We start from the raw sequence: 27838 nt of genomic DNA, 5'->3' as shown, positions 1-27838 counted from the left end.
ATTTCAGAAATTGTGGTGTAAGAATAGTTCAAAAGAGGAAAAGTATATTACATCCCATAATATGATAGAAAGAACTACAAAGAGCCAAAGGAATATACTTACCTACTTGGCATCACAACAAATTGTGAATAATTTAATCTTTCTGTTGTGTTTCTCTCTGTTCTGTAAATACAGAGGCATATGTGACTAAGTCGTAAACAGTGTCAAACGTAACTTGATAAGACCATAGTTCAGGTAGTGCTTTTGCTGCAACAGTTTTGAATCCGAGATGCTCTGTTGATAGCACAGACAACAGACACCAAATTATTTTGTTTAAAAGACCAGCTTTGGTTTAAAATGTATAATTTATTTGTGGAAGTAGGATGATATGCATTACAGCTCACTGTGAATATATTCTGTTGTTGCTTTGATGTCTTCTTCATGAAATGTTCCACAGTTGGCAGGGTACTGAATCTGTAAGAAAAGGATTTCAGTTATTCTTCAAGAAATGAAAATACGCTAGACTCTCGCTAATTGGCCCTCAGTAGTATGGCCTCTCGGTAATCTGGCGCACATCCAAAAACACATGCACAATTAATTATCATGCATAACAATGCTTACTTAAACAATGCTTTATATACTGTATTTGAAATTGTAGCTTTCTTTACAGTTCGGAATTAAGTCTCTAAAAGGAAACACGTTACGCTAGACCTAAAGCAGAAACACAGAATTTTAGATAAGTTAAATCGAGGTTCTTCACAGAAAGCCATTGCTGCTGAGTTGGACGAGCAACTATTTATGACATCAAAAAGGAAGAATATGTTATTCGACGGTACTCAACACGAATGGATAGTGAGTTGGGAAAATGAAAGGTTATGCGAAAGAGTGACAATGAAGAACTGGATGGAGCTGTTTATAGGTGCTTCATACAATAACCCAGTAAAGGAATTCCTGTTAGTGGCCCGATTATAAAGGAAAAAGCAGCTGCATTTAACAAACAACTTGGCGGTAGTAACTTGTTTGCAGCGAGTGAAGGTCAACTTTCAAACTGGAAAAAACGACATGGCATTCGGCAGCTGACAGTCAGTGGGGAAAGTCACTCAACTAATGATAAGGATGCTGATGAGTTTGTAAGCAAGATACGGAAGATAATAGTGGAAGAGGATTTAACTGCTGATGCCTTGTATAATGCTGATGAAACAGGACTCTTTTACAAGTTGCTTCCTTCAAAAACATTAGCTGCCAAGAATGAGAAGGAAGCTCGTGGTTACAAGCAACAGAAACAGCATGTAACATTAATGGCATGTTGTAATGCAAATGGGAGTCATAAACTACCGCTTATGGTGATTGGAAAATCCCAACATCCACGTTATTTTCAACACACTGGCATAAATACTCTACCAGTGCAGTATTGTGCTCAGAAGAAAGCATGGATGGACAGACAAATATTCTCTTGGTGGTTCCAGCACTGAGAAAAGAGCTATAGAAGAAAAAACTTTCACTGAAAGCTATCCTTATAATTGACAATGCTCCCAGTCATCCTTCAAATGTTTCTCTAAAGTCCAATGGTATACAAGCACTCTTTTTCCCACCCAGTGTGACAGCCCTAATTCAGCCCATGGACCAGGGAATTTTGGAATAAATTAAACATCATTATCGACATTCACTGCTCGTCTCCTTGCTGAACGAAAGTGAAAACGACTCTATCAAGACTATGCTGAAGGCTTGGAAAGAAATTAACATATGTGATGTTATTTTCCAAGTAGCCAAAGCATGGGATAAAGTGGGGAGCGCTACCATAATGAAGAGCTGGAGTAAATTGTGACCATCCACTGATGCCGAGTTGGATCCAGTAGTGAGTGACAACGATGAGCCAGTCAATTCGGAATTATCAATTACTTTGTACACTGATATGTTTCACAACCTTCTAGAAGGAGAAGAAATTGATGATGAACATGTTACTAAGTGGCTGAATGAAGGAAACTTTGATACGGACCAAAACTTTAACAGATGAAGAAATAATCAAAACCGTGCAAGAAAGTAATGATGAAAGTGATAAAGAAGAGGACACAGGAGGAGAGAGCATGAAGATTTCTCACACTGCTGGTGTGAAGCTGCCAAGGTCTTCCTGGAGTAAATTATGCAACAAGCAGATATATGCAGTACCGATGTAATGCTTGTAAAGCGGTTGTGTGATAAAGCATGCCACCATTGAGTATCATCATTGTGACAGTTAAAAATTAGGGACATCTTTCATAGTGAGTGATATGACTGTATAATTATGTACAGTATACACTCAAGGACTAAGTTTTCTTTGAAAATTAATGTATTTTTGGATTTAATAAAGTATATCCGCTATGTTTTAAAATTGTATCCTTCGGTTTAATAAAGTACAATACACTATATTCTCTATGTTTTCAAAATAAATAAAAAACGAAATAAATGAATAAAATAAATTTCAGATACTCAATAATCCAGCACTTCTGCTAATCCGACACCCATAAGTGCCAGGAATGGCCGGATTAGTGAGAGTCAAGTGAAGTATTTTATAAGAGAATCAATGACTTGGCTTTATTGTCCAAATTCTCAGAAAAAAACGTCATTCCACAAAGTGCGTAACACCCAGCGCACTTTGGTCTATTCACCGTTCATATGATCTTGAAATGCATCCCTGTTGGGTTTTGAACATATCTGAAAACATTCTAAGTTAATTTCTGAATGGCTCATAAGTAGATGTTTGAATGTGCGCTTTGTGTATGTGATGTCCCTGCCAGGGGAATCCCCGTCTCATCTATAAATAGGAAACTTTCCCACAGACCAAAGGGTAAGGGCTATATGAGGTGAGCTGAATAAACCCAAGAATGCCAATCACTGTTTGTTTATGTGGTTGATTGGGTGTGCCAATGATAAGTGTTGTTATAATTATTAGTAAAATCCATAGATTCAGACTACCAGAGTGGAAAGAAACAACTAACAGGAATAACAGGTAAGAAATATTACATATTATCTTCTCAGTGTCTCCAAGAAAATGAAATTTTGACAGAAAATTTTTGCCAGAATGTTGTGCTATGAAGGGCCAGTTGTACAGTTCCTGGTTAGCCGCTGCTTAAGTTCTGTCTTCAGAATAGCACAGAAAACTCATTGTACAAACATGTAATAACAAGTAACTGGAGAATAAACATGGGATAACTGAACTGGTGATTCTGTCAGGGTTAGTGAAGCCAATTAGAAAATAAGTTTTGAAATGGCAGGAATAGTTACAGAATTAGTGATGACAAGATTGTTTTTTTAGAATGAGGAAGGAGAAGAAATTGGGACATGACACAAATTATATGTAAGAATATGACAAGTCCAAATTTGTATAAAAAATTTATACTACTGCTACAACTTTTTGATCCCATGCTTGAGAACTGGAGCATATGAACGAAATGTAAAACTATTTCCTAACATAAAACTTTTTGTTTGTGCTAGGCCTAATAGGCATTTGATGTTGATATTTCATGAATTACATTCGGGTGTGTTATTTATGTAAATGAGGCAGATAAAAATGACGTATGTGCCAAAACAGTCTCACTTATTTGGCATGGGTTACAATTGCTGCAATATTAGAAAGGCCTATTTCATTTTATCCAGCAGATATTGATAACAGATGTAATCAAAACTAGAAATTGCACCATTCTTGGGAACTACTCATATTAACAACTTTTTCAGTATTAGTCAACAATGTTTTGATTTTTCATGTAGAAAAACAATTGACAAACTTTGATGAGGTAATAGATTCTTTCATAGAAAGGAAAGCTTGCCGTATAAAGCTGTAGCAAGATTAAAGACAAAAAAAATGCTGGGTCTTAAGGATTGAAGACAAGTGTACTGTCTTGCTTGTCTCTTGTCTTTACTGGTTGTATGTTTTTTAATTTTATGTCTTAGTAAAGAAAAAGTTATTAGCTAATAAGCAATAAAGAGTGCAAATTTTCTGAAGAGTTGTTATTCTCTTGGTCACAAATCAGCCCAGCCAATATTAATTGTGTGTGTGGTTTTTTTTTTTTTTTTTTTTTTGTTAGGGGAGTAGGATGTCAAACTGCCCGTCTAGGAGCAGGAGAGGCACCATAGGGCATCTTAATTTCCACTGTCCTGAATATAGATGTGGTGGCTTCTGTTACAAAATATACATGCTTGAATCCCACAAAGCAAAATACAGTGACATGTGATAAAAGAATGCTGTGTGAAGAGGCGTGTCACTGCACTTCGGCATACTTAAGACCCAATAACATGTCTTACATTTCCTCAAACATATATGTTTTATATATCAAACTCTTCAGAAAGATGTGGGTTATAAAATTAAATATTTTTGAAAAATCGATTATTTTTCTATCTTTGATGTCCTATTGCAAATGCACAAGGGAGGTGGTGGTGTCACTATCAAGCTTTTACCCTGGTTTGGAAATATTGTAGATCTGGGGGTGCATTATGGTGATTACTTTTTAAATAATAAACAGTTTACTTTATTTTTTCCACCTGTCCCATCATTTGTTTGCCCCTTTAATTATTCCGAAAAGGCCCACTTGGTGCTTTATTTATTTTTTGTTATAAGTTTAAAAAAAATGGATCACTCAGAAGGGAAGGAGGAAGCAAAAGGAAACTTAATGTGTTGAGAGGGTATGTTGCGTTATTTCAGTGATAGCCATCAAACTTATATTGTTATAATTTTATATGACAAAGTTATATTGCAGATTTACTTGAAAATCATCAGCAGTCTGTGCTTCCCAGTCATGACACAATTTCAAAAACAGCTGTTGATGTTGCAGTGTTAGTGGCAGCTTATGCGTGGGGCATAATTCCTTAGTGTGGCAATGCTGGTCTCTGGCTGTTGGTGTGGGGTGACATAGAGTGTTGCAGGTATTCCATTACTTGTTCTCAGGTGGCAGGCATAAATGTGAAGGAGTACAGTGTGTGCAGTGAACAATATGTGCATGAAGTTATGTCAAACTGACAATGTCTTCTGGTCGCTTCGCTTTTTTTTGTTGGACACACATAATGATGACGACTTGTTGGTGTAGCATCAGAAATTGTAACAAAATTAATATCATTATCAGGTCCCCATCTGCATCCATTATGCAATAGCGAGATTATTATAAAATACATCTGTATGACTCTTGGTTTTACAGTGATTATTGACGATAAGGGTGCTCTTATATGATTGACACTCTTTTGCCCAGCACCCGTCTCTAAAAGTGCTTAATGTTATATTCTTTAAAAAAGAATGGCTTCCATTGTGTAGTACACCATATTGCACAGATACTATGAGACAAACCTAAATATGATTTATTCAAATCATGGTGAAGAAATGATTTTTTTTTTTTTAAATTAATATTTAGATAATACTGTTCCTAGTCACCTTGTGGATTTCTCAGAATAAAATTCAGTCATCAGTTGCAAATATATTTGCTCAAGTGTATTACAAATATAATACACTGTAGCAGTTTTGACAAATTAACTTATCTTCAGAAGCTTAGAACTGGTTTAGCAGATGACAACATCTTCAAAGAAGCATGTACATAAATATGATTCAGTTACTGTAAATTATCAATCTGTGTTTACAATAGTCACCGTATACATTATGTACATTTATGGACATATGGCATTATGAGTCTATGGAGAAGGTACTGACATTTTCTAAACCGATACTAAACTTCTGAAGATGACAAATTAATTTCTCAAAACCAGTAAAGTGTATTAAAAATATATTTGCAACTGATGACTGAATTTTATTCTGAAAAATATATAAAACAGTTGCTGAAAATTATAGCCATGAATAAAATACTTCATCTTGTGTACTAGGTGAAGTGGTGCTGTGCTTCATGTACTGTTGCTCTGCTTTAAATTTTTTGTAGCCTGCCTAGATTTCATCAGACAAATGCTGGGATAATTCATTTGAAAAGAACAATGCTGATTCCCTTCCCTAACTTTTTGTGTTCTTTCTCTAATTACCTTGATATTGGTGATGGCAGAATATTAAAAACCAAACCTTCCTTTCTTCATCAAGTATAATTACTGTGTTGCACTCAAAAATTGTTGTGATAAAATTCAAAACACACATTCAGAATGAGCAGGGTTCATGTGACAGACATTTATGGGCATTTGAAGATTGCCTATCTGTGTTAATATCAGGATAGTTCCTTAAAGGCCAGGATCTGTTTGTTCTCATATCATTTTCAAAACAAAATGGATGCATCATCTTGAAAGATATTGTTGTTAACAAGGCATTTATCACTAACAATAAAAAAGAAAAAAAGGTACAACTTTCTGCCGACACATTTTTCCACCTCTTGTAGATACTGAAACAAAGATGGAGAAAGGCCTTTAGCACCAGACATATACATGACCAAAAACTGATCAATATCTTAGTTTTTTTGAAGCAGAGGTTCCTGCATCTGTCAAAGGAAGGAAGGAGTTAAGAAAACATGAGTATTACAAGATACATTCGGAAAGGCACACAATCTCGTGCTCTGAGAAGAACAAAGGACAATATACAATTATCCTCATGCCTCAATTAACATAGAATATTCATTGTGGAATGAAGGAACCTCTGGTACAGAAGCCTATCACATTGGTCATGTTTTCTTTCTGTGAACAATCTGCCACTATCTGGTAAGCGAAGGTTGCAAATTAACATTTTGGAATTTGAGACTTTATCTTCATGTATGAGATAATAAGTGTCCTGTGGCAGTAGAAGGTTCCATTTTTATTTATTTATTTATTTTTTTTTTTTCTTGTTTTCTCTCTTTGGAACAGTGTAATCCGACTAACCTTTCACATTCTGTCGAAACTGTAATCGTTAGCATTCAGTAAGGAAATTAAAACCTATAAGCTGGGTACATTGGTACTCATTTCAAGAGATGATATGAAAATGACATGCATAATCATCTACAGCTCTATTGTTTGGACCGTGCTGGATTCATGGTGTTTAATGCACTGGACTCATAGTTGGGAAGAGCAGGGTTAAAATCTCAGTCCAGCTATCTGGATTTGGGTTTTTCATGGTTTCCCTATATTGTTTATGAGGCATGGTTTCTTTGAAAAGGACACTTGCATTTTTCCCTATCCTTGCCTTTATCCTTGAGCTTTTGTCGTCGACAGGCTAGTAAATCCTGATTTCCATTAATTTTTTAGTAGCCCCACTGAGCATCAATATAGGAATTCATCTATCTGTGTAACTGCTACAACATCCAGTGAGGACACTGCAACCCAACTGGGATGAGGTCTATAGCAGTTACTGCATGATCTGGCTGCCAGGACTGATAAAAGGCCAGTAGGCGCTTACTAAAAGCTTCTTCAGTTTTTACCAGTGTCAGTATTATACAGTGATCTCACTGGGTCCTTTAAAAATAAACTGTGAACTTCTTTTGACTATGTTTGTTTTTCTGTTTGGATGTTGCCTTTATCCACTACCACTGGACTTTTTCTTGGGCTTGGATGATGAAAGGTTTTCTTCACCAGACTTTTCAGCATTATCCTCCGATCTACCTGTCAATACTTTTTGAACCATTGTGGAGTGCATGGCAGGGGCACTTCTCTTTCTGACACAGGTTAGGTTATCTTCCTATTCCATTTGCTTATGGAGGGCAGTAAGAATGACAATTTCAATGCCTCTGTGCTTGCTATAATTGATCTAATGCTCTCTTCACAATCCTTATGTGAGAAATAGATAGGATGGTGTAGTATATTCCTACATTCTTCACTTGATATTGGTTCTTGAAAGTAGATAGGTAGGTTTTTGTGAGATGGTTGGTGTCTGCCTTGAAGTGTCCGCCAGCAGGTTTTTCAGTATTTTTGTGGAACGCTCCCAAGGGTCAAACAAACCTGTGGTGCTCTCTTTTTTGTATACATTCAGTACCCCCAGTCATTCCTGTTTGGTTTGGGCCCCCACACTCTTGAGAAATATTCTAACACAGGAAGCACCCCAAATTAAACAGATTAAGTCTGAATAAAAAAATATTTTATAACACAGAAATGTGCCCGTGCCACCTCTCATCAGTGTCATTCATCAGTAAAACAGTGCATTTGAGTTCAATCAGTACTTGAAAGATAATGAATCTACAGACAACAGAAGCACAGCTTTCTGAAGAAATGTGTGCAAGAGTCATCAATGAGGTTGTGTTTAGCAAAAGACATAAACATTTGCTTGAAACAATATATGTTAACACTTGCAGAACTTAGAATCATGGTTGGTTCTGAGCACTATGGGACTCAACTGCTGAGGTCATTAGTCCCCTAGAACTTAGAACTAGTTAAATCTAACTAACCTAAGGACATCACAAACATCCATGCCCGAGGCAGGATTCGAACCTGCGACCGTAGTGGTCTTGTGGTTCCAGACTGCAGCGCCTTTAACCGCACGGCCACTTCGGCCGGCCCTTAGAATCATATTTCCCAAAACAGAAGTAGTTGTCTTGTCAGACTTCCTTCTCCTATTTATCATCAAAGTACATATGTGGATTTTCAATGAAGTAATTAAAATACATATATTGTTTTGAGAAAATTTTTAGCTTTATGCCTTATAGTACCTCTGTTGTGACTCTTGTGAAACTTTTACTTTACTTTACTCTACATGTGGCAAGGGCCTTATTGACCATATGCCTGCTCTGTGAGCCTCTTCCACTTCTGTCTGTCCAATGTGCTGTTTGTCCAGTTGCTGTTGCTGTTCATCCTTGTTGTGTCCCCCCCAATGTTATCCCACCATCTGATTCAGGGTCTCCCTCTTCCTCTCGTTCCATCTACTGTTCTGCTGAATGCCATTCTGGGTAGTCTATTCTCTGTCATTCTTGCTATATGGCCTGCACAATTCAACCTTCTCCTCTTGAGCACTTTGACGACGTTAAGGTGTTTGTACAGCCCTCTTAATTCCTCATTCCTTCTTATTCTCCATTCCATGTTGTTTTTGTTGTATACAGGTCCAAAAATTTTCCTTAATACTTTTATTTTGAATATTAAAAGTTTTGCTTCATTTTTCATTCTAAATATTAATGTTTCACATCCATATAACATCACAGGTATAATGGCCAATTGATATAAGTGGATTTTGAAGTTACTGCTAAGTGATCTTTTTCTTAGAATTTTGATGAAACTAAAAAGTGTCTTGTTTGCTGTTGCTAAACGGGCATCTATTTCTATATCTGTTCTGTTGTTATTACTAAAAAGACTTCCTAGGTACTTGAAGTGGTCAACAGTCTTGAAATTGAATCCATCTACAGTCAAAGGTGCATCTTTTCTGGTTTTCTTACTTATAGGCAGATATTCTGTCTTTTCTTCATTAATGTGTAATCCTGTTTTCTCAGCAATTTTGTAATAATGTTGCATCATTCTGATTAATTCTGTTTTGGAACTACTTATTAGTGGTACATCATCTGCATAGGCAAGTCTTGCAATGTTCACATCCTGTAGCTGGATCCCTTGTGGACTGGTTTTAGAAAATTCTCTGTTGATCTTCTCTAGGACAAGGTTAAATAAAATAGGTGAAATGGCACCCCTTTGCCTCAGTTCAGGTTACACCTTAATACGAGGGCCGTTCAGAAAGTAACCTCCGGTTGATTTAAAAAAATACACCAAGTTAAATAAAAATATTTTAATATATACATCTTACAACTACATCTTTGCACTATTTTTCTACATAGTCTCCATAGCGATTGAGGCACTTATCGTATCTCTTCACAAGCTTTGAAATTCCTTCTGCATAAAAATCACCCGCTTGTGCCTGGAGCCAGCCTGTGACCGCATCTTGCTGTCACTATCTCGTACAAGAGAGTCTTAGAAATCTGTGGAAAACCAGTAGACAACTCTGACATTGAGAAACGTCGATTTTCACAAACTTTTGCATCAACTGTCTGAACGAGTTCGTCAGTCACCAATGATGGTCTACCACTCCTCTCTTCATCATGAACGTTTTCTCGTCCACTTTTAAATAAACGTACCCATTCACGGACAACTCCTTCACTCATAACTCTTGGTCCGTACACGGCACAAAGCTCACGATGAATAGCTGCTGCAGAATATCCTTTGGCTGTAAAAAACCTTATGACAGCACGCACTTCACATTTGGCGGGGTTTTCTATTGCAGCACACATTTCAAACTGCCACAAAAACTAAACTAGCGCAGGTACGACGTTCACTCGACCACGGCTTGATGCGGACTGACCTGTTGAGTGCGTGAACGCACAGATGGCGTCGCTACTCCCCCCACAACCCGCACTGTGACCAATCGGAGGTTACTTTCTGAACCGCCCTCGTATTTTAAGTTTCTCCTACCGGTGTCTTTATGTGACATAAAGTTTCATCTGTATACATTTTAACTAATCTGATTAATTTTGATGGTATTTTAAATTCCTTCATTATATTTAGGAGTGTCTGTCAGTGTATGCTATCATAGACCTTTTTAAAATCTATGAATAATATGTGGACATCTACACTGAATTCCCACCCCTTTTCAGTTACTTGTCTTAGGGTGAATAAGTGGCCTAGTGTAGATCTGTTTCTGCGGAAACCGCATTGGTAGTCCCCAATCAGTTTTTCTGTTATTGGTATCAGCCTGTTTAATAGGCACCTTGATAATATTTTGTAGGTGACACCCAGTAAGGCAATTCCTCTGTAGTTATCACAAACAAGTGGATCATTCTTCTTAAATATGGGGCACACAACTGCAGTTTTCCAATCTGTAGGAATGGTTTCTGTCTTCCAAATTGTTTCTATTAAGGCCTGTATTTCTAATTCCAGTTGTGGGCCTCCATTCTTTAATAACTGAGCGTATATCTGGTCTTCACCACAAGCCTTGTTATTCTTTAATTTCTTTATTGCTTGCTGTATTTCATTGATGGGGTAGTAACTGTATCAATTGTATCAGGTTCTTCCAATTTAAAGTAAGAGTGTGGGTCATTTCAGTTGAGAAGTTGTGAAAAGTATGTCTTCAATCTTTTTTGTATGTCACTTTTGTTGGTCAATATTTTCCCATACTAATCCTTTATAAAATGTTCCCTTTTATTGAATTTACCAAAGGATTTTTTATATTTTGATACATTTTCCTTGTCCTATGATGATGGAAATCATCCTCCACTTCTCTGATCATATTTTTATAATACTCCCTTTTGTCTTAGGGTTCTTTGCATTTGTTGGCCGAGTTTATAGTATCTTTCCTTTGATGACCTATTGTCCCTTTCTTTAATCCATGCATTCTTTGCGTTTCTTCTTTCCAGTACTTTTTCATGACACTGTGTTAAACCAAATTTTATTAGGTCGTTTTCTTTTACCTATGATTTTGGAAGCTGCTTCTTGAATACAGTCCTTCAAGTGTTTCCATTTGCTTTCAACATCCTGTTGTTCTGTATTGGTCAGTCTCGGTTTTGTTAGATTGCTCTCAATTTCTTTTGTAAAATTTTCTTTTATATTTACTTTCACCAGGTTTCCTATGTTATATCTTGTAATTTCTTCTCTATTTCTATTTACTTTCCTTTTGAGTTTCACTTTCATTTTTGATATGATTAACATGTGGTCTGTGTCACAATCTGATCCCCCTAAAAGTTCAGACATCCTTAATACTGTTTTGGAATCATTTCTGGATAGCTACATGATCTATTTGATTGACTAACTTTCCATCTGGTGATATCCATGTTCCTAAATGAATGCGTTTATGTTGAAATTTTGTGCTGCTTATTGTGAGACCATTTGTCATTGCAAAGTTTATAACTGTTGGTCATAATTGTGGGTTAGATGGTATTGTTTCTTCATTGAATTGTGCCTTGGTAGTCTACATTTATTTAACTTCAAATATCAATTGTACACAAATACAGAGTTTTGCAAACAACAGTGCTGGTTGGTAGAACACACACATCCCGTTGCATTAAAATAATTTTTATTCAATTTCAGTCGTTTGTGCTGGAATACTTCCCTTGATGAGATGTATAAGTGTTTTGCAAGCAGCCCTACCAACAAACTGAAATCTGCCACTTGCTTTGCCTATTACTTTGCCTATCTGAGGAACTTGTCTCTCTATTGGTTTATGAGGATGCAACATGTATCTCCAGTGTGTGTATCAAGTTTTGTGTAAATAAATGTTGAATGCTTTCTCTTTTTTGAGTGACTGGTTCTGATTGTAAAGTGAGAGTACAGGTCCTAAGTGATGGGTTTTGGCATCATCACTTATCCTACCAGAAACTACATCAGAATCATCTACATGTGCAGTGTCCTAGACAATCATCCCATGAGGAGACTGCTTAGTTGGTAAGTATAGAGGTAACAATTGGAAATACGTGTAAGGGGCAGTGAAATGAAAACAATAAAGATGGAAGAAAGTAATTCAACTGTTTATTATTTCAAAAGTTATCACCACAACTGTTAATATCTTTAGGTCACTGTGAGACAGGGTGGTCAGTACCTTCAAGGAAATATATTTATGGTTGCCTACAGAATCGTAATTATACCATCATGCACCTCTTTGTCCAAAGCAAATCGTCAGCTACTACTGTGTTTCTCCAGGGCTCCAAAAATATGAAAATCACATGGGGAGAGATCGGGACTGCATGGAGGATGTGCAAGGGCTTTCCAGCAAAATGTCTGCGGCATACCCTATTAACCTCAGCAATATGTGAGCAGGCATTATCCTGCAACAGAATGATGTCATCTGTGAAGCCACTGCTCACTGACTTTTGGGTACATGGAGCCACAATTAATGCACAGTGGTGTGTGGATACTGTCCAAAGACTCAAGCGTGCTATCACGTCCAAACACCAGGAGTGTTGACAGATGGCATCATTCTGTTGCAAGATAATGTCTGCCACCTGTCAACACTCCTGGTGTTTGGACTTGATGGTGTGCTTCAGTTTTCAGACAGTGTCCACATACCACTGTGTTCCTAAAAGTCAGTGTGCACTTGGTTGACGGATGGCATCATTCTGTTGCAGGATACTGCCAACTCACATGAAGGCACTGACCATCTTTTCTCACAGTGCAGTAAATGTATTAACAGTTATGGCAGGCCCAGATATGGGGAGGAGGGGGGGGGGGGGGGTCGGCAATCCGGGGTATCTGCCCCAGGTGGCATGTCAGAACTGGAGCACATAAATGAAATGTGAAACTATTTCCTAACATAAAACTTTTTGCTTGTGGTAGGCCTAATAGGCATTTGATGTTGGTATTTCATGAATTACATTCGGGTGTGTTATATATGTAAATGAGGCAGATAAAAATGACCGTGTGTGCCAAAACAGTCTCACTTATTTGGCATGGGTTACAATTGCTGCAATATTAGAAAGGCTTATTTTATTTTATCCAGCAGATAGTGATAACAGATGTAATCAAAATGAGAAACTGCACCATTCTTGGGAACTACTCATATTAACAACTTTTTCAGTATCAGTCAAAGACACTTTGATTTTTCATGTAGCAAAACACTTGAAAAACTTTCATGAGGTAATAGATTCTTTTGTAGAAAGGAAAGCTCGCTGTATAAAGCTGTAGGAAGATTAGAGACAAAAAAATGCTGGGTCTTAAGGATTGAAGAAAAGTGTACTGTTTTGCTTGGCTCATGTCTTTACTGGTTTTATGTTTTTTAATTTAATGTCTTAGTAAAGAAAAAGTATTTTTCTTAGGAGTCCTTATTCTCTTGGTCACAAATAAGCCCACCCAGTATTAATTGTGCGTGTGTTTTTTTTTAGGGGAGTAGTCTGTCAAACCACCCGACTGGGAGCAGGAGGGGGACCACAGGGCATTTTAATTTTCTCTGTCCTGAATATAGATCTGGTTGCTTCCATTACAAAATATACATGCTAGAATTCCACAGAGCAAAATACTGTGCCGTGTGATAGAAGAATGCTATGTGAAGAGGTGTGGCTCTGCACTTTGGCATACTTATGACCAAATAACATGTCTTACATTTTCTCAAACATATATGTTTTATATATCAAACTCTTCAGAAAGGTGTGGGCTACAAAATTAAATATTTTTGAAAAATAGATTTTTTTTCTATCTCTGATGTCCTATCTCAAACGCTCGAGGGAGACGATGGTGTCACTATCAAGTTTTTCCCCTGATTTGGAAATATTGTAGATCTAGGGCTACATTATGTTGATTACTTTTTAAATAATAAACAGTCGACTTCCTTTTTTCCATATGTCTTCATCATTTGTGTGCCCCTTTAATTATTCTGAAAAGGCCCATTTGGTGCTTTATTTAATTTTTGTTATAAGTTTACAAAAAATTACATAAGACTGGCCAGTTAATAAAGAATTATTGCTGGATGTTGGGTTTTGGAAACTTACTTTCTAATACTTTTTAAATTTTGATCCTAAGCCATCGGCAACAAATCATTCTGGCATCCTGTGAAATGAGGCTTAAGATGAACAATGTTGAGACATATGTAACAAACTGCTGATTCCCTTTGTAGCATTTCACACTCTTTAATTGAGATTAAAAGTTAATGAGAATGCTGGATGTAGGTCCAACTCGAAGATTAAGAGATTGGCACGACAGTGGTTGACTGCATCAGACCAGTTAGATGACACAGAAAAATAAATGACTTACCTAAGCTTTTTTCATATTGTAATGAGTACATTTGAACAAGAGGTCAAATAAAGTTTTGGCACATGTTAATTGCTATTTTTGAATAAGTGTTTCATGTTGCTACAATTTTGTTTCCGGTATATAATGCTGGTGACATGATTAGAAAAACAATTATGGAGGTATGAAGGAACTTGGAAACACATTGGTAGTTTATTTTGATTTTACTTACTGCGCAATCATGACCTTCAACAGCAGCACTGTAAAGCTTCCAGAAAGAACTCCCATTGTTGCTTGACAGGATCCATATGGCAACCATGCTAAAAGACAGTAATAAACAAATTAAGTTGCAGTACCAGTACCTATTGAATGCAGTACTTCTATGATAAGAGTATTACATCAAGAATGACAAAAACATAAAAATTCCATTCATTACATTGACAATCTTACGAAAACGATAGATTGCTACTCACCATATATTGGTGAGTAGCAATCTATACCTTTCATAATATTGTCTTTATTCTATCCTGGATTTTCCACTGTTCCATTCATTGAATTCCTATTTAATAAAAATTCATGAGTAATGAAACAGAAGTTCTAAACAGATACAGGCAGTGTTGTAAACATCTGTTCAGTATCTTAATAGTTTGAAAGTTTAACTTTCATTATAATCACCCTGTATTAGTTTGCAAATTTACTTCCGGGCTGAAAATCAGATATTCTTATGCTGCACCCACATAACAACTAGTGCTAACTGTACATTTCCTCGTCAAATATTCGCTTGTAGTCACGCTTATTTGATTTCGTTACTGTATCAATCAAAGGAGCTGTTCTGTGAAGGCCTAGTTTCTTTGTGGCTAACTTTTCGTGGTAATTTGCTTTTCTGTTCCCAGAATGAGATATTCACTCTGCAGCAGAGCGTGCACTGATATGGAACTTCATGGTATATTAAAGCTGTGTGCTGGACCGAGACTCGAACTTGGGACCTTTGCCTTTCGCAGGTGAGTGCTCTCCCAAATGAAGTACCGAAGCACAACTCACGACCTGTCCTCACAGCTTTACTTTTCTGTTAGTATTTAAAATAGAGTCAACATAGTTCATATTTACACTGTGCACAAAAGCCGATTCTCACACAGTAAACAGCCAACTGCAAACACAAAGTGACATTTGTGGAAATGATTAAACTCAAGCAGTAATGTCTGCCATCAAGGTCACTTGATTAGAATACAAATGAGGCACTGAGACCCATAAGGGCCTAAACTACACAGCTGTTGAGCCCCCATTTAAGTGAATATTAGGGAAACCAGTGGTATAACTTTTCATGAATTTTCATATATATACAGTGTGGGCCTACAGCACAGATAAACCTGACTCACCATAAGATCAACAGATTTCAAAAGCAGGAATAAATGCTACACTCTCACAGCTGACGGTGATGTGATTTAGGCCCTTATGATTCTCAGCATCTCAAATGGATCACTGTATTATGAAATTCAGAACTTAATATACCATAATTCATTCAAAAACCCACAAAATAGGTTTACTGTCAGTACAACTTTAACATATACTGATGTCCGATCTAATTTTACTACAGTATATAGTGAGTGAAGTAGCATATCTGAGGAATGTGCTATCATCTAGCAGGATTTGTGCCAAGAGAACTGGGATGAAAGTCTTCCATAGTGTGCTACCACCTGGTGGCACTGGCTTAAACTTCTAGTTGAGTGGCAAGGCCTAGCTGTGCACATCGTCAACCTTACATGTTGTTTATCAAATCCCTATCTATTGGTCCAGAAGGATATTACGTCATGCGAGTTGCGCATGTGCAAAAGCACCTTAAAATGTGAACAATTGAAGGTTTGCTTGTGACCCTCATGCCAAGTTTCATGGAATCTAGAGGAGCAGTAGCATGGTAGATTTAAGTGCCATATCTTTCAGATTGCAGCATTTATGCTATGTTTAACAGCACTGAAAGAAAAATAACCAATAAATCTGCAAGGTGTCGAAAGTTAGAGTGTTCACATGATCTCGTGCTCTTACACAGCAGCTGGCACTGACTACTTGGCCATTTAGATTTAATTTTTACACATTTTCTCTAAAAACCACTTAAAGTGCCTCCGATAAAGAGATTGCAGTGCTATATGTGTCGTATCTGAACTAGTGCTCCATCTCTAGAGACCTTATCATCTACTGGATCTCAAACCCTAATCCGCCTTCCCTCCGGTTAGAATCCAATGAATTAGTCTCTCAAAATTCATTGTGGGAGAAAGACAACAGTAAACTATTTCTTATGGATATAATTACCTTAGAGAGTTATTATTTGTAACAGTTTTCACAAACTTCACAAGGAAGCAGTATACATAAATATGTTTATAAGAAATATCACACTGATCTTCAATATGAAATCAGAAAGGGTCTTAGAAATGCATACTAGACTACATTAAAGACAGATGCACATGTGGGTTTCTGAAATGAAACAGCACTCATGTCATCACAATAGTTTTCAGCGAAGGGAATGGGCAAACACATTCGCGAATATCTGGATATGGGAGTTGTTGAGTAATTTGACAAACATACACACAGAAAGATAAATGTTGTAGATCAGCTTTCAAGGTTGTGTTGTTCTCCATAACATAGGAGCAGAGTGTAGTCAGTCTCCCCCCCCCCCCCCTCCCTCTCTCTCTCTCAGTCTTTTTTGATTAATATTTTATTTCTTTTCTTTTTATTCCTCTTCACAGCAAAAATGTCTTATGGTAATCTTCTCATATGTTTTTTCAGTAGATACAATCATAGCATCTATCTGTAACATAGTTATCATAGTTTTTTAACAGTACAGTGCTGTTCAGACCTTTGAAAGACAAACTTAATCATAACTTACCTGGATAATTTAGTGACACCAGGCTTCAAACCCCCTTCTGTTGCAGTATCTCTCTGGTTGACAGTACATATTACATACTCCTCACACTGAGGGTGCCTTGTTGCATACCAGTAAGCTCTCCAGACCCTCATTGCTGGTTCAATTATGTGACCACTTATTGTGTCTGTAAGTTTGTCTTCAATCTCCTTTGGACTAAGGTGTGATAAGCTGAGACCTTTCGCCTGTCCCAGCTTGAAGACTTCCTGTACATAATTAAGTGAGTTACAGAACATACTCTTAGTTTCATATGGCAGGTATTTACACTTAAGATACTTCATCCTCACTTCCCAAAGGCTAGCCATTTATGTGTACAAAGAAACAAAAGCTTTTGCATAGTCATCTAAAGCTGTTCACCATGATCTTCCAACTAACAATGCAAAATGACCTTATTTTATTAAATAAATTATAGTAAAGTGACTCCCAATAGAAGTTTATTGTTAATATAAAACATAATGGAAGCATGATTTTTGCATTGATTATTTGTTGCCACTGGCATGAGCATCTTTTCCATGTTTAACAAACATACAAAAATGAAATCGCACTAGTCTGTTATCCAGCTCAAATGATGCAGCAGATGACATGCCACACCTTCCTGCCGCACCATTTTGTTGCACCAGTAAGCCTATTAAAATCTCAGTGGCCTGCTCCAATCACTCACATGGCACCATGTGGTAGTGTGTCTTCAGTTGTGGCCTACAGAAAGGGAATTGCCACAGGCTACATATGTCACTCTTGCAGCTATGATTAATCTGCTCTTGGAACGCCTACCACTGCAGGAACATTGCTGGATCTTTGTTATGGACTTTGTTTTCGAACTGCATCTGGAACCCCTACTGCTACACAAGATGACTTTGCTTGGTATCTGAACTTTTCTCTTTGAGCTCTAATGATGTGGCCTAAGTAAGACGTTATTCTGTAATAATTGGTAGACTTTATACAGCCTGAGCTGAGAGTGCTCTGTCAACATTATAGCACATAACTGGCTTTACATTTTCAATTATTGGCTCATATGGTGTGCATGTTTGTTTATCAATTTTGACAATTTCTTCAGTGGCAATAATGACTGACAAATGCTAGCAATAAATGATGAGATTCTACAATAATGGTGTTGGTGAATAACAGAGCTATAAATGTGGATTAACTCCCCACACCAAGGGCTTGAATCAGCATGCAACATCAGAGTGCAAGCACAACAACCAATACAACTTGTTTACCAGTTGTTGCTACTGTCATACCAAGCATATGATCAGACAATGAAGATCAGCAAGAATACATTCAGCTCTTCCTGCAGTTCGTTGACTTTCAGGTACTCTATCCAGAGCTGGAACATGGATTTTTTCTCATATGGTCAAAACATGGACTATTTTCATTGTTGTATAAATTGTCAGTACTGGTAGATGATTTGTCACCTGTGTCACATGGTTTCAGAGAGGCTTGAAGTTCTCCTATGCGTAATGAAGCAAGCTCTAACTTAGTAGTCTGGGTAGATGACTTACATTGATTAAGTAGAAAGCGCAACTAATATTCTTAATTACCTTTATAAAATTAGAAATGTATAAAATATTATGTAACATGAAAATTAGAATTGAAAGCTCAAAATGGAAGAAGGTGCAAAATCAGCAAATAAGGGTCATGATTCGTCATTTTTGGCTTTAACTCAAAAAATGAGGCCAAATTTTCTTAAATCAACAAACTGTATGTGACAAAATGAATTTCAGCATCCATGAGAAATATCTACTATTTTTTATTTGAGCTCTTTTCATTCACAACCCTTAAAGTGAGATTTTTTTTGAACTGTGGAAAAAGGATTTGACCACCACCATGAAACTTCGATAATGCTGTATAGTAGCAATAACAAACATATACCTGAAGATAAGCAACAGCTGGTTTTATGTAAGTTGCTGAGTCAATTTTTAAACCAAATTGTTTCTTAAAAACTGCATTTACGATGCGAGTGAGGGATTCTGATGGTCTTGCAGGATCAAACATCACAGATTTAGGATAGCCTTGCGCCTTAAGAAATCCATTTCCCATGAATTGTGCTGTTGTTAAGTACCTGAAAAACAAAATTTATATACATTTGTCATGAATCAGCAATAGGTGTCTTATCTCATAATTTAGTAGATTTTGGGATATAATTGAGTTTGATTTCTCAGATCTGTATTTTCATTTTTTACCAACAAGTGCGGCAGAAAATTGATTGCAGGATTCCACAGGGAGGGGTTTCCTTTCTTCATGAGGACTTTAAGACACTTGTAGAGGCAACATTGACTATCATGTCGCTTTGAACTTACAAAAGTGACAAGGTATTGCAGGGTAAATTATTTTTCTTGTTTAATAGATATTTCCAGTTTTCAAATAATTCATGGGGTAAGTTTTTTATTATATTAAATTTTAATTTATAATCTGCTTCTGGTAGTAAAATGGATGAGCCTCGAAAATGTTCGTAATCACCAAGTATAAGTGTCACACATTGTTAGAGTGCTGTGCATGAAACAAGCAGGTGGTGAGGCAATACTCAGTAGCCAGAGGCAATGCACTAAGCAACACACCAGCCATTAATGTCATTCTTGTGAATCTTCCTGTAGTGTGCACCTAAGGCTGCACAGTGAACATTTGGTACTTGACTGCATTGTTTCTGTATGTGATGGCTATGTTACTACTATGCTGTTTATTATGGGTGAAATAAGCAAATAATCTATTAACAACCATTAGCAATAGTGTTCTGCAGACTTTTCCTGAGAGGTAATGAGAAGTAGAAATGGCATCTCTGCAGGGGACATGGCAAGGGAGAGAATGGCTGGAATTTATGGTACAGGACAGAGAAAGAGAACACACTTGTGGTGCCACAAAGTATTCCCACTGCCTCTCTATGGGCAGTGTATCATGTTCCCACCTTCTTACATGCATCCTACAAATAATAATCTACACAAGAGAAAACTGCAAAAGTCATTATTTTATTTATTTAATTTTTGCATTTGATTTAATATGTTTCACTTTTTATCTCATTATGAAAAGAGAAATCGGCCCCTTCACAAATCTGACATGGATTTAAAAGGCAAGTAGAGTTCTAAGAGAAATGAGTATGAGAATAAGACAGACACATGGACTAAATTGGGAATCACGTCTGCTATTTTCACCCAGCTGCTAAACAATGACCATGAAAATCAAAGATAAGCTTCAAACTGCCATTAATTTTTGATTTTGTCTTGCATATTCATTTTAGTGTACTCCACTATAGAGTGAAAGATGTCAGTTGTGGAACAACGTGTCACAGTGACATATTCACTCTTGGCTATTTACTGTCTACCAGCTGAGTGAGGTGGCACAGGGACTACAGCATTCATCTACAACTACACACATACACAGTGAGCCACCGTATGGCACATGGCAGAAGGTACCCTGTACCAATACTAATCATTTCCTGTAGTGTTTGATCACAGTCACAGTGAGAGAAAAATGACTATCTATATGTCTCCACATAGCCGTGAGTTTTTGTATGTTATTTAAGTGGTCCTTAGCAAAATGTATGTTGGACACTGTAGAATCATTCTGTAGTCAGATTCAAATGCTGTTTCTCAAAATTTTCTGAATAGTGTTCCTTGAAAAGAACTTCACTTCCCTCCAGGGATTCCCATTTGAGTTCTGAAGCATCTCCATAACAGTTGCACATTGTTCGAACCTACCAGTAACAAATTTAGCAGCCTGCCTCTGAATTGCTTTGATATCTTCCTTTAATCCTGGTTTGGATCCCAAACACTCAAACAGTACTCAAGAATAAGTTGCACTAGCATCCTATATGCAGTCTCCTTTACATATGGACCACTCTTTTCAAAAATCTCCCAATAAACGGAAGTCGATCATTCGCCTTCCCTACCACAGCCCTCACATCCTCTTTCCATTTCATATCATTTTGAAACATTACACCCAGATATTTAAATGATGTGACTGTGTCAAGCAGGACACCACTAATTCTGCATCTGAACATTACAGGTTTGTTTTTCCTATTTGTCTGCATTAACGTGCATTTTTCTACATTTAGAGCTAGTTGTCATTCATCACACCAACTAGAAAAGTCATCTTATATCCTCCTACAATCATTTCTCTTCAACCCCTTTCATACATCACAGCATCATCAGCACACAAACACAGACTGCTGCCCACCCTGTATGCAGATCATTTATGTTTACAGTAAATACCAGCAGTCCTATCATAGTTCTGTGGAACACTCCTGATGATACCCTTGTCTCTGATAAACAGTCACCATCAAGGACAACATACTAGATTCTGCTACTTAAGTGCCTTCAAACCACCCACATATCTGGGAAACTATCCCATATGCTCATTTTCAGAAGAACTAGGATTCAAATCTCCATTGAGCCAATTTTCCTTGGTTTCCTTTAAGGCAAATACTGCAATGGTTCCATTAAAAATGATATGTGGTTGATTTCCTACCTCACCCTTCTCCCATCTGAGCATTTTCTCTGTCTCTAATGACTACATTTTCAGTGGGATGTAGAATCCTGATGTATGCACATGCCCTGCAAACCAGTGAGAAGTGCACAGTGGGGGGTACTTCACATTGAACTGCATAGTAGGTTTCCTTCTTGTGTCATTTGTGTGTGGAGTGTGGGAAGAATGACTGCTTAGAAGCTGCAGTGGACACCATAATTAGATCAGTCTTGTCCTTGTGGTCTTCATGAGAGTGATGTATAGAGGGCTGTAGTAAATTCCTAGATTCATAACTTAATTTTTGTTCTTGAAACATGGTACAAAGACTTCTGCAGGACAGTTGGCATATACCTTGTAAGTACTTGCCAGCTTCAATTTTTCACAGTTTCGGTATGCACCTCTGCAGGCAAAAAAAGAAAAACCACTGGTGACCGTTGGTGCATCTCTTCTTTGCATATGTTCCGTATCCTGTGTTAGTCCTATTTGGTATGGTCCCATACACTTGATCAGTATTCTAGGAAATGTTGTGACTGTTATATAATCAACCTCCTTTGCAAACCAGTAGCATTTTCCCAGTATCCTAACAATGAACCACCTGATTTACCTACGAATGAGCCTATGTGTTCGTTACATTCCATATCCCTAAAGATGTTATGTCCGGGTATTTGTATAAATTGCTGGTTCCAATTGTTACTCTTTGGTATTGTTGTCATTTGATACTATGTTTCTGCTTATTGTGAAGTGCACAATTTTACATTTGTAAACATTTAAATCAATTTATCGATATTTTCATCACTTTGGATGATTATCTAGATCTGAATGGAGTACTTTGCTGTAGACAACTGCATCATCTGTGCAGTGCTGGTTTAAGGAACAAGCAACACATGCTACTGATTGGGGTGCCAAGCTGAGAGAGGTACCAGATGTGCTACAATTGCAAAATTTTTCTACAGGACATATCACAATTTGTAGTGGTCACTTGGTGTGCAAAGATGTGAGGGGCATCGGAGCGCAAGATCTGTATACTGTGCACTTCACAATTAGTAGTGAAAACTGACACAGGTGAAAGTGTATGAATGTAAAGGAGGGAGTGGAAGGATGCCAAATGATAAGTCTCTTGTGTGGAAAAATGTTCTTGAACTGTTCCTGCATCTGTGAGAAGTCTGACTATTAGTATTGTTTGTAAGGTCCTTAATATACAACATGAGCAACAAGGGCACCAAAAAACTTACCTGAGACAGTTTCTTCTATATCTGTCAATGACTCTCCATCCAAGGTAACAACCTGTGTTCTCGCTACCAAGGAATCCACAGTCCACTTACAAATTTCATTTGGTATCCCATCTAGTTGCACTTTCATTAATAAATGTTGAAGTTAAGAAGTATTGTGTTTATCTGATTGCCTTGATCAAATTTCTACCTCCATTTGTTCTATTTTACAACATGTGCTGGTATTGCAAGCATAACACCCGTGGTCTGTATTGTATGACACAAGAAGATCCAACTACACAATGGAATTCAAACTACACAGCATGCTCAGATAATGCAGTTGTATAAAACTAACTGAGTGAGAGACACAGGTGTCAATCTGAGCGTAGGTCTAACATCAACTGGAACAATAATAATTACAGGCTTGTCTGTCTCCCACACAGTAACATAACTTTAATGTTGCTTTTTGGATTTATATAATTTGGATATATTGTAGAAACATGCAGACAACCATTAGCATTTTTATGGGATATAGTTTTGCACTGCTGGCATTTTTAGTTATTGTCAATAACCAACACAAGTCACTTAAATTATTTGCACTAATTGTATATATTTCTATAATTCATTTTGACCCACAAGATTCCTATTAGTAATTTGATTAGATTAGATTTACTTTCATTCCAATTGATCCATAGTGAGGAGGTCCTCCAGGATGTCCAGGATGTACAGATATGTCCACAAGACTCATATTTTTGAGAAAATATGTTCCAGTTCCAATGTGAAACGTCCTGATTTAAGCCCTTCACTGATGAGCTTGCCATTGGCCAGCTGATGAATTAAAGTAAAATTGCAATTTTGCCAACAGGTATTACATACCCCAACTGTTTTAACAAAGCTATGAAATTACAGGTTTCAAATCTGGAAGATTTTTGTAGACAAAGGCACACATTTCATTTTAGAAAATTTATATATTTCCTTCCCTTTTTTGTTGATCTTCGGACATTTATTCTTTCAGCAACTTTTTGCTAATTTAGGTACTCAAAGTTTTAGTGAATATTGATGATAGAGAATATTCTATGACACTTTGTAAAGACTGATGTCTGATGTCGTTAAGCTAAATATTGCAGCAGATGAAAAACATGGATAAAACTGAATTTAAGCAGTTCACAGAATTCTGCACACCAACATCACTCCACAGTCACAGCATCACAAAACTGCTGATATGACCCTATGTCCCAGACTTGCCAATAAAATGTTGTCACAAAGTATAAAATGTCTCCTGCTATCTTTGGATAAACAATTCAGTTTTGCAACTGCTAATTTTAATAATTTGTGTAAATTATCAATAGTATCTCATTGCTGTCTTGATTTTAGTAACAAAGGAAGAGAAATTAGGGTTTAATACCCTGCCAAAAATGAGGACTCTAGAAATGGAACAAGAAATGCCCAATACATCAGGCACACTAATTTCAAAGGAACTATTCTCCCATTTGTGTTAAGTGATTTAAAAAAAATTGTAGAAATCTGTACCTGAATATCCAGGCAGGGATTTAAGCCCCACTGCTCCCAAATGCAAGTCTGTCTTGCCATTGCCCTCAATCAACTTCAGTAGTAAAGTTGTTGTGCAGGGAGCAGTCAAACAAAAACAAGACTGATGGAAAAAAGTAAGTAAACTGTTTATTATTGCAAAAGTAATCACCATAACTGTTAATAAATTTATCCCACTATGAGACAAGAAGGTCAAACCCTTCATGGAAAAATTTTTTGCTGTTGTTTGCAGAAACATTCAATTGTTGACCTCTTCATCCGAAGCAAATCGACGGCCAAGAATGTTTTTTGTCAGGGCTCTAAAAATATGCAATCACAGGGGGAGATATTGGGGCTATTTGGAGGATGTATAAGGTCTTTCCAGGAAAACTTCTGCAGCATAGTCCAAATGCCCCAGCTTATTGACAGATGGCATCATTCTGTTGCAGGATAATGGTTGTCCACATGCTGCCAAGGTTGTTTTGACTACACTGGAGAAGTTTCACTGCAAAGCCCTTAAGCATCCTCTGTACAGTCCTGATCTCTCCCCATGTGATTTCCGAAGAAAGACTTTCATGGTCATCAATTTGCTTTGGATGAAGAGGAAGACACCCAGGCACCATCATGATTCAGTAGGCAATTGCAAACATTTTTCCCAGAAGGCATTAAGTGTCTTATCTCACAGTGGAATCCATGTATTAACAGTCATGGCGATTACTTTTTAAATAATAAACAGTTTACTTACTTTTTTATATCTATTCCTTACATGCTCCTTATATGAAATGAAATTATATGCATTGTGCTGACTTTTCAATGGCATCAAATGCTTCTTGAGAAACAATAACTCATAAAACTTTTAATTATAATGTCTAGATCGCTACAGCTTCTTTACCAAAGCTGACGTGTTTCAACAGCACTTTCCTATTATCTTCAGACCTAATGATAACAGACAAAAAGAAAAATTAGGAAGGTCAGTGTGTTAAAATGTCGGTACTATATCGAATAAAATATGTAGAACATACCAATAGTCATTACTCCAGTAGCTCACTAACTGAGCAGTTGGTGTACTTAATACTGCACAGATGTCACAATTTGTGGTATAATGAACTGTCGTAATGACTGATTGGTATGTTGTGTGTATTTTATTCTATGTGGGGTAGTTTAACACACTGACCTTTTCTCTTTATCTCTGAAGTAGAATGTGAAGTTTGATTGGAACTGACTGCTTTATACAGGGTGCCCCAGGAGGAATAGTCAGTATTCAGGGATATAATAGGAAAGGTCATTTGAAGCAGAAAAGTCTAGTAAATACAGGCTCTAAAATGCCTACCTTAAGAGGTATGGAACTTGTTCATCTACAGTGCCAGTACTGCAAATCAAATCTTTTCCACTGCAAGCTCTTTGCTTTCGATACTTTGAGAGCTGTTAGTAAGGACGAAAACAAGAAAAATGTCCAGTAAATGTGGGCTTTAAAGCATGTATCTTAAGAACTATGAGCACCTGTTCATATTCACTGTTGTGGAACACATCTCTTCTACTGAAGAAATGGTCATAGCTCTTAAAGTATGCTGGCTGGAGTGGCCGAGCGGTTTTAGTTGCTACAGTTTGGAACCACGCGACTGCTACAGTTGTAGGTTCGAATCCTGCCTCGGGCATGGATGGGTGTGATGTCCTGAGGTTAGTTATGTTTAAGTAGTTCTAAGTTCTAGGGGACTGATGACCTCAGAAGTTAAGTCCTATAGTGCTCAGAGCCATTTGAACCATTTCTTAAAGTATTCACTTTAGAGCCCATGCTGGCTGAACTCCTGTTCTTGTTGTGGTCCATCGTACCACTTCTCAAAGTATGGATAGCAAAGAGCTTTATTTCGTGGTACCAGATCTTAACTAACGTAGTTCTTAAGGTAAGTATTTTAGAAACTATGTTTACTAGACTTTTTTGCTTCGAATGACCATTTCTATTGTATCCCTGAATAGTGACTGTTCCTCTCGGGACATATTGTATAAATAAAGTTTAATGATCTAGACATTATAATAAAACAGTTTTGTACTTGACTGAGATTCATGATTTAGCCAAGTAAAATTTCACAAAGAAAGTAACTGACCTTTTTTGCGTAGAAGGATCTGAAACGTGCGCGATCCACTCAGAGACGTAGGTCGCCAGACTGCGCACCCACCGCTTCCGGAAGCTGGCGTTTTCCAACGACCTGTATATGCGTTCCGTATCGAGATTTCCGTCTTTGTCGGTGAACAGCCTGAACGTGGCCTCCAGGCCACTGGTTTTCCACAGCGTCTGGCCCAGTTCGGAACTCATGAAGTGCTCCCAGTAATCGCGGAAAGCTGCCAGCACGGGGGCGAACAGAGAGGGTCTGGCGCCGCCGAGGCCGGCTCCTTCGGCCCTCGGCGCTTCGCCACTGCTGGCGGCCTGCATGAGGGCGGGCAAGAGACCGAGCAGCCCCTGCAGAGGGTTGCCTCCGCCTCGTGGCTGGTCCTGCTGAGTACCTCCGGCCAGGCTCAGGGCGAGGTCCAGCATGCTGCTCCAGTCCACTTGCCCCTGCTGCTGCGGCCTCCGTTCGTCTCGGAGGTCGCGGCCTTGCTTCACGTCATTGTTGTTCTCGTCGCTGTGGCCGGACGTGAACGCGCCGACCAGGTCGGCGATGAGCTGCGGGTCTATGACGCCCGAGTTGGGGCTGTCGCCGTAGGCGTCCTTGCCCGCGGCGCCGGCGAGGGCCGAGCCCACGGTGGCCACAAAGTCCGAGTCCTTGAGCAGGTCTCCCAGCTGTCGACCGCCCCCGCCCTGCATGAAGCTCTGCATCATCGCGCCGACGGCGCCTAGGGCCCCACCGACGCCGGAGCTGCCCCCCTGGCCTTGCATCTGCTCTTTCAAGAAAGTCTTCGCCATCTCCACGAAGGGGTTCTCCTCCTCCGCTGCCGCCAGCAGCGCGGAGGACGCTAGGAAACACAGCACGAGTCGCCACAGCCCGCCCATCTCACTCTGAAGTCTCTCTCGTTATAAGTCACGATAGTTTTTCTCCGCCTTCAGTGCGTCGTTTGCGACATCGCTCGGAGGTTGTGCGCCAGCGTCTGCTCGTCAGCCACGACTGCCGGCGAGGGCGGGTTGGGCCGGAGCCGGCTGTAGCGGTACCTGCTTCCCTCTGGGGAGGGGGGGACCGCACGGATTCCTGAGCAGTGAGGCGAGTGCTGTCAATGACCTGGG

At 38.2% G+C, this 27838-nt stretch overlaps 1 protein-coding gene across 1 annotated transcript; it reads right to left on the bottom strand.

Annotated features, from left to right (window-relative positions):
* Positions 1-325: 325 nt before the first annotated feature.
* Positions 326-27838, bottom strand: LOC126251621 (uncharacterized). The gene is made up of 5 exons (XM_049952163.1): positions 26727-27838; positions 19304-19493; positions 17399-17640; positions 14753-14840; positions 326-453 (listed from the first exon to the last, which is right to left on the bottom strand). The coding sequence occupies exons 1-5, from the start codon at positions 27608-27610 to the stop codon at positions 373-375; spliced, it is 1485 nt and encodes a 494-aa protein (XP_049808120.1). The 5' UTR covers positions 27611-27838; the 3' UTR covers positions 326-372.

Source organism: Schistocerca nitens, chromosome 4 (assembly GCF_023898315.1).
Source record: "Schistocerca nitens isolate TAMUIC-IGC-003100 chromosome 4, iqSchNite1.1, whole genome shotgun sequence".
In the NCBI taxonomy this organism is placed as follows: domain Eukaryota; kingdom Metazoa; phylum Arthropoda; class Insecta; order Orthoptera; family Acrididae; genus Schistocerca; species Schistocerca nitens.
This window is presented reverse-complemented; position numbering and strand designations above follow the sequence as displayed.

Coding starts and splice junctions, on each gene's coding strand:
- LOC126251621 (XM_049952163.1), bottom strand. CDS start 27,610: ATGGGCGGGCTGTGGCGACTCGTGCTGTGTTTCCTAGCGTCCTCCGCG. Junction 17,641..19,303: donor CAGCTGTTGCTTATCTTCAG/GTATATGTTTGT, acceptor AATTATGTACAG/GAAGTCTTCAAGCTGGGACA. Junction 14,841..17,398: donor GGTGTCACTAAATTATCCAG/GTAAGTTATGAT, acceptor ACTGTCTTTTAG/CATGGTTGCCATATGGATCC.